This window comes from Malurus melanocephalus, unplaced genomic scaffold (assembly GCF_030028575.1).
Source record: "Malurus melanocephalus ecotype Western Australia unplaced genomic scaffold, MMel_1.1 scaffold_417, whole genome shotgun sequence".
Taxonomy (NCBI): Eukaryota; Metazoa; Chordata; class Aves; order Passeriformes; family Maluridae; genus Malurus; species Malurus melanocephalus.
The window spans coordinates 95,403-113,622 of NW_026623649.1; the positions used below are offsets into that span (position 1 = coordinate 95,403).

General features: G+C 37.3%; 1 protein-coding gene across 7 annotated transcripts in view; it reads left to right on the forward strand.

Moving 5' to 3' along the window:
* Positions 1–18,220, forward strand: part of PEX5L (peroxisomal biogenesis factor 5 like) — a 97,960-nt gene that overhangs the window by 70,383 nt on the left and 9,357 nt on the right. For 2 of the 7 annotated variants that reach the window (XM_057379698.1, XM_057379703.1), the window contains exons 3-8: positions 3,657–3,768; positions 5,594–5,803; positions 6,802–6,928; positions 7,220–7,316; positions 7,752–7,826; positions 13,325–13,420. In XM_057379698.1, coding sequence (XP_057235681.1) covers positions 3,657–3,768; positions 5,594–5,803; positions 6,802–6,928; positions 7,220–7,316; positions 7,752–7,826; positions 13,325–13,420 — 717 coding nt within the window. The remainder of the gene's footprint in view (positions 1–3,656; positions 3,769–5,593; positions 5,804–6,801; positions 6,929–7,219; positions 7,317–7,751; positions 7,827–13,324; positions 13,421–18,220) is intronic. The other 5 variants (XM_057379699.1, XM_057379704.1, XM_057379702.1 and 2 more) reach the window with 3 other exon arrangements.

The following is an 18,220-nucleotide window of genomic DNA, read 5'->3' on the forward strand; positions in this document are numbered from 1 at the left end:
TAGAGTCACTGCTAAATAATCCTTGCTTTGAGTGTTTTGAGCCAGTGGTGCTGATATCAGGTACTTTTGACTCTCCCAGTATCTCTCCCAAACCATCCAGAAGCCCCACTTTGATGCTTTTTTGAATGAAAAATTCCAGTAGCAGTTCTGAGGTAAGAAATCCACCTTTTTCTGTTGTGCTGTTCCCAGAAAACTCATTTGAATTTCGCAGYATCTTGTACTATGGCTGAGTGTCTTCAGATGCGTTGGTAGTATAGGGAATAGCAGCCTCCACAGATCTCACATATCCTTCAATTAAAGGAGCGTGTGGGCTTCTTCTTTAATCAAAATGAATCTTATAAAGACAATTTAAGAGACAAACAAAATTTTAGAGACATTWTGAGAATTTATGGCACCCACTGGCTAAAGTAGTACTCAGAAASCCCCATTTTCCCAGGCTGTCTGCACCACTTGGTGTGTGTACAAATATTGGGCACATCAATCCACTGACTCCTGCCCCCAGTGCTGCTTCTCCAGCACCCAGAGATGCTTGGTGGCTTTCCTGATTTCCCTTTGCTTCCCTCATCTGTAACATAGATAATACTCCTCAGCTCTGAGGTGGTGCCAGGCTTGATTCATGAATGTTTTAAAGCATTCTGTGATTTTCAACCTGATAGGTGYTTGAGAACCATAAATTATTGGTTTAATATAGATCATAGGTTTCATCTCATAAATCTTTTATGCCCTACTCCAAATTCATGCCTGATATAACTCTAATAAGTTGAGCAGAATTAAGCTGTGGATAAATTTGGTACAGKACATGAGGCAGCAAAATGAAATTCCGAGTGTGAGACCAAGGGCTTAACAAGTGACACTGCWTACACAATAATGCCAAAAATCTACCCCGCTGCCCACTTCCCTACAGAAAAAATAGCCCCTGGCACTCTAACTTGTTATGTCTTAATTCATCATTAAATGCCTGTTTCAYGTCAAAATGGTACTTTTCTAATATATCCTGTTGCTATACATAGTTTGTGTTTATTGAGAACAAGTGGACACAATCAGTTTTGCTGTCTGTTTTGACCCAAACATTTGAGTTGAAAGCAGATTATTTTCCATAGGAATCTTTGAATACCTTTCAAACCTTTCCTACAGTTTCTAGTCCTTAGCCATGGGAGCATATTTCCCTACAGCTGAAATAACTTTCCTCCTCCARTGTTATCTGACCAATCTCCCTTTATGGGTATATGAAGAGTAACTACATTCCTATTCAATCTTCATTTTGTYAGCACAAGCAATTCAAACTCTTTTGGTCTTGCTGTAAAATGTAATTAAATCTAATAAACATAATAAAGAAAATTCTAAGGACATGATAACCATCTTGGAAAAGGGAAAAAAAAMCATTAGCCCTCATACTTCAGTTAGACCTTCAAAAAATTCAGATCTTTATTATTCTTGTCTCCTTCCCCTTCATGACTCTGATTCTTAGCATTATTTCTGATCTTCCCAGAGTTTATTTTCTGACCTCTGCAGTAGGTTTGGGCAATAAATTGCCTTTCCAGTCAGTCTTTGGATTCTCTGTCCTTTACTGCCTGCAATGAGTGATCTTGGGTGCTTCGGTTATTATAATCTTGCTTTATTCCATCCTACCCCCAATCTTTTCTACTGAAGAAAATTTCCACAGAATGTAATGGGAAACCTGATAAGCATCCGAATCTTATGTGATAATGTACCCTAYTGACAGTCTTATAGATACAGGAACGGAATATTTCCTCTGAAGTTTTTTTTATTTACAGTGATTCCTATACAACCTCTTCTTTCATCCCTCCTGCCACTCTCCAAATGGTCTAAGACTTTTCTTTATGCTGTGTAAATGCAAAARGAAAAATATACACAATCAATTTTTGCTGATATCTGGATAAAAGTTTAAAATACTAAAAGTAGCATGAATRAAACTTAACTAGGCATCCAGGTTCATGTTTTTCAAAAATAGTCATGAGTTAGGATTGTTACCAAAGCATAAAAAGAAAAATTAGGTTAAGTCTTAAATATCAGCATTCAGTGAATTTGTAGACCTGGGGATAATGGAAATCAAAGATGTGCATTTGATATAAATGCAATTTCCAAACAAGTGTTGAGATTTACCAAATTAAGCAAGTGCCTTCTGTGCCTTGAATGAGACAGCAACCTGGACAGCCAGTCCAGAGTTAAACCCCCATGATCACATCCCTGGTGAGGAGCATCTGCAGTCTGGGTTTAGCACTTGCACATTTGGAGTTTGGGACAGCAGCACTGCCAGGTTTCTAAATTCAGAGGCCACATTTGCAGGTTGTGCTGCACTCAGCTGGGCAGGCAATCACTCATCTGTCTTCCATGGTACTCGTGGAAATTGGTGTTTCAGTGCAAAGCTCTGAGGTCCTGGGCAAATGCCTTTGTGCACACACACAGCAAGTCAGTGTTAGATACCAGCTTCASTGTTTGATCCATCAAAATTGAGGGGTTTTTTTGTTTCAAGAGCTCCGGTATTTTCCTGCAACTTTGCAGTACAGAAATCAAGCACTGAACAGCAGTGAATCTAATCTGATTTGCTGTAATAACTTTMGAGATAATCCTGCTGCTGGAGTAGCTCAGGGCCAGTATTTAACAAATATGAGGATGAGTAAATACACTTTTTGGCCAGTTTTAGTCCATATTAGCATCCTAAATTTAGAAATTCAAACATATCTGAGAGAAAATTTTGAAAATKCGGGAAATGGAAAAAGAGTCAACACAGAAGCACAAGAAGAAGAGTAGGGAGGATAAAACAAAGMTGAGAGCTCCAGACAAAAGCAACAGTGGGAAAACATATTTTCAGATAAAGAAATTAAGATATTAAGATAAAGTAACTGCAGGGCACACCATCAGACATCCCTCCAGCTCAGCTTAGGTCTTGATCCTCTAATCAGAGATAGATGGCAAAGAGGAGACTTTTATTTCTGAGACTTGTACTGTTTTGTCTTTTTAATTYCTAATACATTAAACGGCCTGTAATACAGAGATTTCTGTCAGGTAGCAGAACACCAGTGCATTTATGCAATTAAAAATGCAAAATAAAAGGTTTTTTATCAGTCTTCCCACAGTCAGGAAGTTCATACACTCACCAGGCTCCATCCACTGTCATTCACACGTCGTTGTATGGCAGGGAAGTGTTTTCTGTCTCAGCAGGTTATTGTTTAATGGGCTAATGCTTATGTGCAAGATGAAATGCTATTTCTGTGGGGAAGCATGTTACTTGTGGGGAAAAAAAGGCCACTTCCAAAAAAATAAAAATAAAAATAAAAGCCCTGCTTAGCCTCCTGGTGATAGAGAAGGCCAACTTCACCATGGATTTGAAGGGAGCTGCATCAGACCCTGGATACTTTAGCCCTATAAGCAAYAGTATGCAATAACTGCCAAGGAAAAATCATCTTGCTGCTTTATTTTTGTGTGATTTGTAAAACTGGAATATAATTTTGCCCTGAAAGAGTGACTAAAGCTTCTTTTAAAATTTTAATCCCAGTGCTATTTGCACATCTTCTAATTGAAATATCTTACTCTCACAATTAAAAATAAAGCACATGATACTGTGCAAATATGTTTTATTTCTGTAAATACTGCATCCCAAGAACGCTCTGTGACCTGGGGTTCTTTGTTGCTAGCTGGTGAATGAGCAGCAGGAGAGCAGACCCCTCCTGAGCCCCTCCATTGATGACTTTCTCTGTGAAACTAAGCCTGAAGCTGTTGCAAGGCCTGTAACATCGAATACAGCAGGTAAACTTTTTATTATTCCTCACTGGAGAAAAATAGTTTCAGTTTTAGCTTAATAACAGCACTTTTTTGTCAAGTGATTTCTTGGATTGTTTCTGTTTGCACAAAATCACGAGCTGGCATTAAATTACAGTTGCCTGACCTGTTAGTAGAAAAACTTTGTTAATTCCATTTTAAGGGAAATTTTATATGATTCAAAACACATCAATTCTAGCAGATCTTTTGAAATTAAGGCAATTTGTTGAAGTTTCACAGGATGCACATATGAGTTTGGATCAGTTCTCTGTATTCGGTTTTGCAAAATTTTAACCTATGTGAAAGCCACTTTTAGTCTAGTTTTAATCAAACCAAACAAGGATTATTTATTTTAATGAAAGCTAGAATGAAATATTAGAGAGAAAAAGGGGGGAGGTATCAAAACACTTTATCCAGGCTGAGTTTGGACACTTTATTAATGAAAGGATCTAATACATTTCTTACCTCCTTTGTGTTGCAATGAGATAGTCAAGAAGATAATAAGAAAGAGTGAATCCTGAAAGCCTTTTGAATTATACTGAATTCTATTTTAAGAACATTGTCCTTTGGAAGTAATTTTAGAAACTAGCCCCTTCCTACTCGGTATCTGTCCAAAGGTGATCAATGCYGTTGAGCAGATAATAAAATCAGCACAGCACTGCTATGTCTCTTGCTGTCTTATGAAAGGACTTGGCTTGTTAGAAGCCAATAAATTTAATCTTTTCAATTTTTTTATTTTTATAATTAAAATGTATATACATGGAATTTTTTTATGAATTATTGGCAGCTGAGTGGTTATCTTCACACCTAATTAATATGTGTCTAAAGCAGCATGCAAGTTCTAGTAATAAAAGCTGAAATACTGACTTAACAATTTAAAATAATATTTTTTCCTTAAAAAATATAGCTGAAGATATTACAGGGGTGAATAGAACTATTTCAGATTGTTTAAGAATGGTGTTTGTTGTGAAATGTACCTGCAAATTTTATACCTGCCTTGAATATCTATCAGTTTGGGGTGGGGGGGTGTTAATTGGATTTATTTAATAATAAAAATTTATTATATGAAGATTGATGAAATTCAGTGATTCCTAAGAACACAGATAAAGCACTGCAAGAGGTAATGCAAACTGATTTGTCAAAAACACCTGCCCTGTAATACGATAATAAAGAAGTTTTTCTACCTTTTACATGCTAAAGAATTACAAACATTACTCTTTAGGCAACTTTGAAAGGAAGAACTGAAATGGAACATTCCTTTCACACTGATACAGTCCTTAATAGAAAAGCTTTAGACTTTATACTCAGTATTTAYGCCCCAAAGGACAAGCTGCAACAACAGTAGAAACCATTACTAAGCATATGATCATTCTTTTATGACCCAGGTCATWGAGGGTCGCATGCTCCAGCTATTCCCAAAAGGATTGAGGCACAGCAGTAGTGCCCTAAGCAGCTGTTACCAGGACTTGATAAATCATAAGACTAAACCAAATCTTATCTAAAAGCTCAATTGTACAGGGAACCCTCATAACAGAGGCAAATCCGTAAAGGTCCCAGCCATAAGACCTCACATGTCTTTAAGATTTTTAGARGAAAAGCCTTTTTTGGCAATCCATTAAACTGCATTCAGTTAAGCACCTGAAATCCCCAGACATATTTTAATATACTGCTCAGTATATTTAGCCAGGAAATATACTCTAATTCTAGTCAAACGTAAACACATCAGTAATTTTTTTCCCCCAATTTAAACAAATCTTAAAAAGAGAGCTATTTGAATTAAAACAACATTGAATTTTAACATTTTGTCTCTAAGTATTATCAACAGGTCTGGATCTCTTGGATCTTAGTGAACCTGTCTTACAAACCCAAAACAAAGCAAAGAARCCAGAGAATCCTTCAAGAAGTGAAGGCTTAAAAGCTTCAACCCACAGAAAGAAGACAGAGAATCCTGACCTGATCAGTGTGGATTCTGAGCAKAAAGTCCAGGCTGTCAAAGTTGCAGACAAGTCTTCTCTAGATTTAGGTAAGAGTGTAGCTATTTTATCAGTGCTCCATAGCCTTGCTTAGCACAAGTTTCTCCTGGCTACTATCACAAAATAATGAGCAATGCCAGAATTTTTGCTGCACCACATTTCAGCAGCGTAACCTTTGCTCCCCGTTATCCCTATTATTCCTATTAAGTTGTCAMTAAGTGTCACTAATAAAGTTTTGAAAACTCTCTAGAAAAAGGAATTTAGTCAGGGTGTGTAAAATGGTAGAAAAATMTGTAGGGATATGATGAGAAACTGGTAAACGACACAAATGAGTGGCAGGCCAAACTGGTGTCCTTTTCAGAACTGCAGGTGTCAGAAATGCACATCATATTTGGAAATACTGCTTTATCTATTCATACCAGAGGATAAAAAAAAATCCATTCTTGACAAGAGAGATATATTTATACAGACTGGAAAAAAAATCCCAGAAACAACTCAATATCCTGCCAAGCCCGATCTATCAACAAGCTTTGGAAAAGGTGAATTTAATTTAGTTCCATCCAAACTAAATTACTTGCAGTGCAACTGAGAAATTTGCAAGGTAAATGTAATTTATACCAAGGCAGCAAATTTTCCATTCATCAGCACAGAAATTCTTTTAGAAACCTTTATCTTCAAACARGAGCTGAACATCTGATCTTTGCAAAGTGAGTCTGACATGTGACTGAATAATATCCGTTGCCTACATGGTCATTTTTACATGTTGGTCTCCAAAAGAAACTTTATTTTCACAATTTGACTAAATTACATGCAAATCACTGATTTTAAATCAAGAGTTACACTGACCATGAATGCTAACAGATTTAGAAAAAAGTGAATTTCCAAATATTTTCACAGCATATCAGCTGGAAAGATGCACAATATTTCTGTATATTGGATAGTCTTTGGTGGCTTTATTTTCTCTATAACATACGTTTAACAGAGGAGATAAAATTTTCAGCAGTGGTTTCTTTAAAAGATTCATTTCTTTCTGTTCTTTATTTTTCAGTTGATATTCAGACACAGATAGAGAAATGGGATGATGTCAGTTTTCATGGAGACAGGAGTAGCAAGGTCCACCCTTCTGCAGACAGAACATCATCATCATCCAGAGCTCCATCAAAAGAGATTTTATGGTACAACTTTTTGCTTTCCTTACAAAAATATTTCCAGCCTAGCTTTCTTAATTTACAGAAATGCTTACTTGTTAACAGATCATGTTATTAAAACTGTTATGATGTCATTAAATGTGTTCAAGCACATATTTTGGACAGTGCAACACTGAGAAAGGCCCAGGCATTTTTGCTAWGTGCAAGTTAAACAATCCAGTTGAAAGAAATATTCTAATTAATCAGTGTGTTCTTATCAACCTGTAAGACCTAAGGCAGCGTGTCCCAGTGCTGAGTATGTAAATGCATTATTTCYAGGTCCACAGAAAACAGATCACAGTCTGAGCTGACTAATGTCAAGAGTGCCTTGGACTCTGATTCAACATCAGAATTAGAACTTGCCCCTGCAAYACAGGTAAGAGGATTTGGTAGATGTATTAAAAATAAAAAGGCAAGGAGGAATTTCCCAATGGCTAACATGGACATTCTGGGAGAACTATTCAAGGGATACTTTCAGGATCATCAGGGAAAGTATTTGTACAGCTGAATCTGCACACACCTCTGAAATTAATATGTTATTAAATTAACTATGTCAGCACCTGAAACATTCAAAGTTTAATACTGCAGTGAACTGCCTGTACACAGGGAAAACTTCAAACTACAGTTTACAGCACMATCTTTTTCCCCTTCGTCCAGTTCTGAAATTCAGACTTCTGGTGGTTCCCCATCCATGTTAAATATCTATTCTTTAGGTCTCTTGGTCAGGTAGGAATCCCCAGGACTGGGAAATGGCTAAGGAAAGCAGGAAGCAATCATTGGACCRATGTTCATTAGCAGTTTATCTCCACAGGTGGGAGAGCAGTGTGGTCACAGGACTTTTTTCTGCTGGAAAAGGACCTCTAATACGGAGGGCTCTGGGCTAAAGGTTTGTAGATTTGCCCAATTCCACTGTTGTATTGTATATTGGACAGGTCTTGCTGGAAATTATTACTTAGATTTGCATGTCTGTGTGCATGTACAGGTACAAATATTTATGTATGCATTCTGATCAGGTTGYTCACAACTTCTTTGCTTACTTTTTAACTGAAATATTTCAGCCATTGCCACTGAAAGAGGGAAAAGAGAATTTCCTAGTGGATTAGCTTTTAGTTGAGAATAATTTTCTCCCCTTCCACAACTATTTTTAGGCCTTAACTTCAAAAACTTTCTGTCACATGGAAATTCTTTAAATTAATGGAAAAYAATAGCCTCATTTGAAAATGGAAAAATGAGACACTATGTGCCAAATGTMTTTCCTGAGATTATGCACCTCTTCTTTTGGCAGAAAGTAGAAATAGAACCCAGTTATCAGATCCATTTCTGGGTTTTTCTTAGGAAAAGAACCCTTTTACTTCTCTGCCTGTCTTGACATTWCAAACAGGAGGGGKTTTTTCCCCTCTGGAAAGTCTCACACTAGTTGTAATGCATGAYATCTTTCCTTTCTCTGAGATAGATTTGTACATCTTAGTAATGGAAAAGATCTGTTAGACAACGTCATCCACTTGAAATGGATGCTGTGTTCTCACATACTTTGTCCAGCTCCTATTGAAGCACCTCTGACCCCCTTTTAGGAAGCTGTTCCTCAGCCCAATAGATTTAAATTCCAGGACATTTGTGCTCAACCAAGATGTGTGTAAGTCAAGYAGACAGTGCCAGAATTTAAATGCTGTGCCTTTCTGTAAAAGCAATTACAAATTCAGTGTATSTCTATATGGTCTATTTCCTCTTTATCTTCCACTAGAATAACTGCAGAAGCAAAAGTCCACATTTTTCACTCAGTTTAAGTTCAGTCAGTTGAGGCTGCTCCATAAYGTTTTGTAAAATGACTGATATTTCAAAATAAGAAACCATGAACTTGAATAAGCCAACCTGAAAAAAAAAAAAAAAAGTGACAACTGAAATTCGTATCTGTTGTCTTGGTACATTTCATGTTTTGTTTTGATCTGTCATGACTTGCTTGTTTCAAACTTGTGATCCATTCGAGTACCAAAATGTTAAACTGGTAATTATTAGTGCAGAGAAATTATCTGAAGTGASAATGTGTTCTTATTCTAGGTAGGTTACTTGGAGATGTAGTGGTTTTGTTCACTGCCTGCTTCATCCTGCTTGTACTTGGACTGTCAAAGTTGTCAGCTCCCAACACACAGGCTCATCTGTCTTGACCGAGTTCTTAATCTGCTTGCAAAAGAAATCACATTAGGGTTKTTATCAAAGCATATGTTTTCCATCCTTTGTCCTCTATAGGTCTTGTCTATCTCATTTAAGGGCAACCTTTGCAAAAGCAACACATTCTGCCATACCCTAAAGATTTCATCTTGTCAAACTTGCTGCAGTTTTCCATCAGCAGTTTCCCAATCTCCTCATCACTCATCTTTGACATKTCAGATTTAGCTCCTCAAAGTGAAATGCTAAGTAACTAGGTCATATTTTCATTAAAATTATGCAATCTTCTTAACAAAATCCTGTGTTTACCAGCACTTATGCCAAAACAAAATCCAAAAGAAAAGCCTTGAGCCACTATGGGAGGAATGTGTTTGAAGGCTGTAATGAGGAGTGGTCACTGGTGGCTTCACTGGTTGTGGCCATTTCTGGATGGGGCTGGATGCCTTCCTTCTCAGCATTTACTCACATCATACTTTACCTGTTATTAAATCTGAAACTGCATTGGCCCAAAGTTACCTTGTTCTTACTTTTATCTGCCATTCTGAAAAGTTCCTTRTTATGCTTYTATTGGTACTGAAAKATCCTACAGTGTTTGGGGKKTTTTTTGRGGTTTATTTTAAATCTTGAAATTACGAACTGCAGAGGGCGATAATAGGTTTCATTGTCTATGTGTAAAGTCTGCTCATGTTTTAACACTTTAAATGCTTTTCTGGGAATTTCACATATTTCATTGCTCACACAGAATTTACAAAACCTCTGTGACATGCTAAGAATCTATACCTAATGCCAATATGTCAGCACTCCCAGACAAAGGTGCAGTGCAAACCTTAGAAATCTCCAGTCTGATGYAACAATATTTAGAATGTAAAACCGATTCCCCACTTCTCCCAAGTAAATACAGTAAGACCAATGGCCTTAACACTCCTCGGATGTGCCATTTACTCTAAGGAAGTGAAGAGGTACAAGGGACAGATTTAGCTCATTATTGGAAGACTTGATTAAAAGTTAAGACTGTAATTTAAGCCTCCCACCAACASTTAAGGACCAACAGCACATAAGGATAGCACAAGAGAAGGAAAGTGTGTGCAAATGCATTGGAATGGAAGGTTTTGTYCCAAAATACAGACACCATGATCAGCTCCAGCTCCTCCATTGTAGAGAGGTGAGAATATCAAACCACAGTGTCCAGTCTCCAACACACCATCCCACCCTGTCCCTCCTGGGCTCCCTCAGGGAAAGCAGCTGCAGGAATCCCTCTCCATCTCCTGCTGGAGATGTGGAGTTCTCCAGTGCTGCCACTCCATTCCCATCCTCTCTCCCCAGACACAAAAGGCAGTGAGTTTGTTACACATGGAGGTTTTCATTTCTGCGTGTCACAACCCACAACACAACTCTGCATTGTCAATATGCAAATACAGCTTATGTGGCYTCTGTTAATGAGTTTTCTTCCCCCTCCTGCTGTGCATTTAATGGGGGAGAAATATATTTCTGTGGGTATGATGTGGGGACAAAGTGTACACTCTGTCTTGTGGCAGAGGAGGGGACCTCTGTGCTTCTTGTCCTCTTCCTCCTCACCTTTGTGCTGCCCTCCAAGCTCACTCTGCCCTTCTGCAGTACAGCTCAGTCTGAACATCATCATTTACAGAATTGTCCTTGACCTGAGGAATGGCAGTCACTGGAAACAAATGGGCAAAAAGCAGAAGTAATCAAAGTGTTTGCAGGAGCCAACTCATAAATAATGGAAAGGCCAGGAACATAATTAGTGCCGATCAACAGAGTTGTGTGTCAAGAAAAACAAATTTAATTCTTTGATCAGATTACAGGTCAAGTTGATAAATGTTGATGTGTGATATTCTACAAGAGGTTTGAATTAATATGTCACATTCTGATTGTAGCTGTTAAACAGATTAAAACTGGCCAACCTAAGGTCTCAGGAGCAGTAGTTATTTACTAGGAATTGTAATCACATGGTTATTCTTCTGTGATTCCAAAGAGAAACAGTCTTCTGAGATTGATCTGAAAATAAACATGCAAGCTGTTCCTCAGAAAATTTCCATACGATGCAAGAATGGAATGAAAAAAGTTAAAATAAGGGATGTGTAAAAAGGTGCTGGTGATGAAGGCATCTGTATAAATATGCATTGCAATACAGTCACTTGGAAAATCACACATTTCAGAGCAAGAATGCAGCACAACTTACAACAATGTGCTGGAAGGGAGTCTGAAACAACAGGAGTGTTCYCTGTGCTGTGCTGGGGGAAGAGGAGTGTGTAGAAGCAAAAAGAATTAGTGGGAGACAGGAGATAACTGATTTCTATATAGAGAAGCTGCAAGACAGTGCTGGAATAAAAGGTTCACTTTATTGMAGCCTGTCTGTGTGGCTATGAAAAATTAAGCCGGAGATTAAAAGTGACACCAAAAAAAAGTTAAAATCTGAATATTTCATAAATTAATGATGCAAAGTTTTTACATCACTAAATGTCTTTATGTCACCAAAACCTGATTAAAATMATCAGTGTCTTTCTACAGATAAAATAAGGACTACTAAAAAGTGTTTTAAACTACGAAAAAAAAAGTGATAGTTGGAGACTAAAATTAAAATTAATAAGAGAAACAAGGAGGGGAGTTAAACAAATTGCAGATGAAGTGATGACATTAAGGTCTCTTGATAACTTTAAATTAAATCCAAGCAGCTTCCTCAAAGAYGCATATTCCAGACAACCTCAGTTTATTCTCTGAAGAAYATAATTTTSATTCTSTGGGTGTTGAATGACAAATACCATMATGTGATACATAGACAAATGATCTGAACCAGTTATCTCTTCTGTCCCAAATTCTATTAATCAGTCAAATAACTGTTTTATGAATAGGACTGCCTTTTGGTATGTTTTCAATGACAACCTGAAAACTCTTCCTGGCCTYACCAAAGGATAATAATATTTTCCAAACATGGAGCAGACTTAGAAGATGTGAAAGCAGAAACAGTAGATCCCCAGTGTAGACATTCCCTCACTCTCTGAGGTTGCTGTCACAGCMAAGTCCAGAGGCCAGCACAGAGGAACACACACAGGGCCCTCCACCACCACGTGCTTCTCCCAGAAATTGTGTTTTGTATTGTGGTTTTCTTACCTTATGTGTTTCATCCACTCAATGTACATGTCACTCATCGGTCTCTAACTGAGAGACAAAGCCTCAGGAGCAGAACAGAAACCTTAGGGYTCATTTGATAAATGAATGTCATCTTTCTAGGTGAAAAGCCATGTGTRYACAACCACCAACAAATGTGTTTGACCATACATTACATGTGACATATATGAAAGGTCAGAAATGTGTCAGATGTTCCATCCCAGCAGTGCCCATTCCAGCATTTGCAGAGTCCAATGAGTCTGATGTGAGCAAAATTAGTCTTTTAGCAGTGTGGCTCACAGAAATTGAATATTACAAGTACAGTGATCAGAARTATAATCAGGGAAATTAATGCAATTGGAAGCATGGGCACACAAGTGGCTAATGAGTTTAACCTCTTGATAAACACTAGGGAAGRGATTAGCAGTCAGAGCTTTGTTTAGCAAGATTAGGCCACTTCGTGCTTTTTCTGCTGTCTTCAAATATTGTTTGATTTTGTACAATGCTTTTTGTAAAAACAAAAAAAAAATAATAAAAGAACAGGGAAAAACTTATTATGTGCTTCCAGTGGGATTGGCCAATAGTAAAGTACAGAAGAGAGGTGCTCATTGTAAAAACAATTTGTCCTTGCAGTGAAATCCAGGGCAAACCTRGCTCTCCAATGTGATCCCAAAAGAAAACCTGAAAGAAAACCACAAAATGTGCTGGGGAAAAGAAAATATTTTCTTCCTGGATCATAGTCAATGTAATGCATTCCCACAGTCATAACGCAGAAGGAACAAGGAAGGTAGAAGTCCTATAAAATAGCCAGCTCCCTCCTCTTGGAGTCCAACTCTTGCATTGCCTTTTCTTGGATGTCTCTTTATCTTTCACACATCTTGAGTGAAAAGAAAAATCTGGAAAAGATAAATTACTCTGCTTCCCATGAGAAGTGGTGTCTGCTACAGCGTAAGCGAATTCAGAAGAACTCATGCAGGGAAACAAGAAGTTTTCCCCAAGAAAAAGGCCACCTGGGGCTGTAGGCGATTAAGTAAATAACTCAGAAATGTGGCAGAGAGTCTATCATCCCTTTCTGATTTATTTTCTTGTTTTTAGGCACGGTCAAGTAAGGAGCAGCGTTGGGGAACACCTCTTCTCTCTAGAAATCACTCCTTGGAGGAGGAATTTGAAAGAGCAAAGGCAGCTGTAGAGGTATTATTTCATTTACTGTTTTCATTTTCAGCTCATGTTCTACAGATTTCTTATTTCTCTTGCAGCACAAGCATATGAGAAAGTTGGAAGTGGATTATTTAAAGCAGAGAAAAGACACAATTCATGGCATTATTAATTTAAAATAGCATMTTGTCTTTTWWAAAAAAAGAAATCCAAAACCCTTAGCTATAAACAAAGATTAGACAGAGCCAAGTCTTTAAACTCGATTTTTATTGCTAAAGCAAATGGGTAAATACCCCATAAATGTGGCTAATTCCAAACCACAAGTAAAAGAGGGAAACATTTTTCCGCAGCAATTGTGTGCAATCAGTTCTTTCAGCCCAGACACAMACCAAGTCTTTGCTGTGAAACCAGAGTTCAGAATCACTGATGAACAGCACAATTACCTGGTGTAAAGCACAGCTGCACATAAGCACTCACCAAGCACCATTTTCACATTTTTACCACCAGTGGCAGGATGTTAAGCACGGGAGTATTCTTGTTTCCTGACAAATCAATTTGGTTTGATCAGGTAAAGGTGTCTGGATAGTTCTCCTGTTGCACTTCTGAGGTTTTTTTTCATTTCCAACATCTCAAATATCTCTCGTGTGTTGTCCTGTACCCATAGTCCAAACTGATCCCATCTGAACACAAAATACAATACAGTTTTTTTTAGCAGAGCTCAACAAAAGATTAGATATAAACATTGATCTGGAGCATCATTATCTTCTCAGGGGCTCCATGGGCAATCCTTCAAAATCCCATTGCCACAAAGCGCCAAAACAGCTCCACTCTAGCAAGGACAGAATTTCAGGCTAAATTATATAACAGCCACTGAAATGAGTTCTTAGGGTGCAGAGGATGAAGCTGTGAAACCAGTTCCTCAAAACTGGTTATTTTTAGCATGGACTGCAGGCTCATTAGTCTCCAAACCATCTAGAACACTTTAGGGATATCTGAGTCTAGATTTAAATTTTAGTCATGTATTTTAGTATTCCTCTAACTCAAGTTTTATACCATTCTAATTCCAGTGTTGACAATTTAACTATTTTAGATTAATACTGGCTGATGACAAACAAAACTATGCCTAAATCAGATGACTTCTAGGTAGAAACAGAATTTCTTGTTTAAGTAATTAATCTGATTTGTAGATTTTTTTTAAAATTATATGCTGTGTTAAGATGCAGGTTTTCTACCATGATTTCTTGGGATTTTATTGCACACTCAAAAAGATCTTGCCTCAGCACACAAGGCTAAAAYGGACGCAATCAGTAAATTAGCTCTTTCATAAACTAAGCCCTGAAGGTTTTTTTCTTTCCAGATCAAATAAATTCTTCATCAACAGCTGCTGGTGAGGCACAAGTGATGTTTTTGATGTCACACATCATACACATTTGCTCCTGGCAGGAAAGGAGGGACTTWCTTTCAAATTACTGCTGTTTAAAGTGCTTTAGATGTTCCTAATTGCGCTGCAGGCTGATCCTGAAGGTGGAACGAGCTGTGCTGTGACCTGGGATGGCAGCACAGGGAATCTGATCCTGAACATCTCAGCATCAGTGGTTAAACACTCCTGCAATTGCCAGAAACTTGTGTGTGATGGGGAGTTCCCAGACACTCAGCAGAAAGAAAAATGAGTTGAGTCCATCAACAGATTACAAGATGGTATTGAATTAATTTGCAGAGAAAAGTAAGGAGGATAATATATTATAAAAAAAAACAGACTAAAAGGTCATTCTGAGGCAACAGGGACAGGTGGTTAAAATACTTTAAAGTAGTCTCAAAAAKGGCTGTTAAAAAGAACCTAATTTAATGTTTCCCCAGCTGTAGCTGGCAGCCTTAAGTTATTCTTTCTGCTTAAAATAGAACCTTGGGCCAGGTAGTTAAAATGTAAAGGAAAGGRTTCTTCAAGATCTTATAGAGCAGTTATTCCCATTTGCATATGAAAAGAGCTGAATTTTCATCCTAGCTAACATGAAGTGGTAAGAAGGCTGGAATGATTGAAATAAATTGGAGCCCATCTCAGAAAGATTAGTGCTTTTTTAAGCAGAGAATAGATACAGTTCAAAAATTCATTTTTTAGGCTTTGGATGTTTCTGTAATATTCTTCTATTGGGAAAGCTCCAAGTGGTTAAGATTAGCCAGAAAACTGATCAGGAAAAGGAAGTAAATCTCAGGTTCTTTGTGGCCTAGTTTGAAAKAAATTAATTAACAATTCAGTAAATGAAGACACCAAACTTTATCCTCCATCCAGTATTCACTTTAGAGCTTTGGGAATGGTTTTAAGATGTCAAACTTTGAGATTAATGAAGATTTGTGAGGTAATTCTTTCTTAAGGAGGTTTAAAGATGTCTGTGCCATTGGGRAATCTTTTAAGAATAAAGTGGTAAGTAAAATAGCTGTTTTACTAGAGAGGGTCCAGATTCCCTTGCAGTGTTTGGGTGCTTGCAGACCTCGCTACCTTTTCTGTTATTCTGGAAATTGGATTTGATTTTTGCCTCATTACTTTTTGTCTCAATAATTTCCAAGTGCCATAAGAACTATGTTTTAACACAATCTTTCTAATAATTAKCTCTGTTTCACCAAAAATTGGTGTGTTTAGGTTTTTTTTTAAATGCCAGGGTGGGGGCTCAGATCCATCCTGTACCTATATTCCATTAAAATGATTGTTTTATCAACCACCACCCTATTGGCAATGAATTAAAATAAATACAAATAAAAGCAAGAAGGTGAAAAAACTTCCAGCTGCRAAGTGTCTCAGAGATGGAAATAAAGCTGGTTTGGTATTTTCTTATTCCACATTTCCCTGCTGAAATTGCAAATGCCACACTGTTTTGTGAGGTTATGCATRAGAAATTTTGAGCTGTCCTTCTCAGCATAATTTTATTTACAACACAAAGTCACATGAACCATCTGCTATATAATGTACTGTTATGAARCATCAGAGCACATTACAGCTAAATTATGTGACAATAGCAGGGAAAAGATGGGATTAATTTATTCTAGCCTAGGAAAACCAACTCCAGGACCATCAGCTTCGTGGTTCCCATGAGTACAGATTGGAGTCCTTTCTTTACCTATAAAAGTCCTGTCTCACCATTTGGACATTTCTTTGTATGGACATAAGACTGGCTATTTTAACTTGGGAACCAGGAACTTGAGTCATTCAGATGCACTTTATTTTATACTCTTTCAAATCACAGTGGAAATATTTGCCTTGATGTATACTTTTTACCTCTAAACTTTCCTAAAATTTTCAGATTCTGTTCTGTGAAGGTATCAGCTGAGGAAATCTTACCTAATTAAGCACACAAGTTTAACTTACTGTGTCTTTCACATCAAAGAGTATGGTAATGCAGTAATTCAAAGAACCATGACAGAACATTTCATTCTTATGCATTGGTCAAAAAGGAATATTGCAAATTAATTCTTGGCAATACAGGACAGGCAAAATTCTAAAAGTTACGACAATAGGTAAATTTATAAATACATCTCCTACCCCCRTTCATTGGATCATAGGAAATACAGAACCTGGAAATATTTTGCCTCRCATTTTTTTAACTGCTTCAGCATATTTTTAAATACTAAGAGTAAAAAATAGCCTCTTTGACAAAATGCAGAATTTATTGCATGGAAGCAGTCAGATGGTATGGACATTTTCCCTGGTTGGCATTCCACTTAACTGCTGTAGATGATCTGAGAATGTGTTAAATGCATTCAACTGGTCTGAAAACTTTTGGTACATCCTAAATACTTCACCAGCCTTAAGGTAGCAAAAAACCATTGAAATTAGGTTAATTAGCACCAGTGGTGTAGCAAATAGAGTTAAAATTAGATCTGGGARCCTTGATCCAAAGCCACATTTTCAGAAAGGCTCAATATTAATTTAACCCTCCTGCCACTGAAGTCAATGAAAAAATTGCTGCTAATGGCAGCTGATGTGGACTTAGGCCTTCAGCAAAGACTGGGTAATATTTACAATCCTCTTCCTCAAGGACATTAAACTGCTCTGCTTTTGTCAGYCTGGCCTAAATAAGCAAATCTTTTSCTATCATTGCACAATAACAGTTGATCTTGTGTCCAAATAGTGTAGGGTGAGTTGAGAGGCAAGCTGGTCTTCTCATTGCCTTTCCCCTCCTCCTGTTACTCACTCTAGATGCACATTCAGTGTGGCTACTTGAGTGCACAGTGATTCACTGGTTTTTTTACATGGTGTGTAAACACAGTGAACTTCTGYGTGAATTATAAATATGCAATTAAACAACAGAATTTGAATTTAAGACCTAAACCCATTTRTTTGCTTGCTTACTATCTGCAGAAATATGATTTGATGCTTCCATACCATTGRTTCCTAAGGATCTTGTGGGGAAAGATGCAAGCAAAAATTCTAATACAAACATAATTCATATGTGTATAATTATTTCTATAAATTACTCGGCTAAAAAGGATTACTTTTCAGTAGTTTTATTYGTTTTAATCTGAAGGGAAGGGAAATTTACACTTTTTTACCTCATGCTGAATCTCAAAATTACTGCTAGTGAAAACGATCACATAATTTTCATTTCAGTTCAGCACAGACTTGAGCTGAATGAGAAATGGTTGATGGAGGCATCTGTTGAGCAGGATCTTTTTAGGGATTCAAATGCCTTTGGTCATGGCTGATAAGAGTTAAAGACGGAGTGATCTGRTTCATTATCCCAGCCTTTTCAAACCCTAAATGAACATTTCACAACTATATATAAGAATGTATTTTCTTCAAGTCTGGAACGAAAGCAGATTCTGAAGTTGTGTAACTGGTCAAGG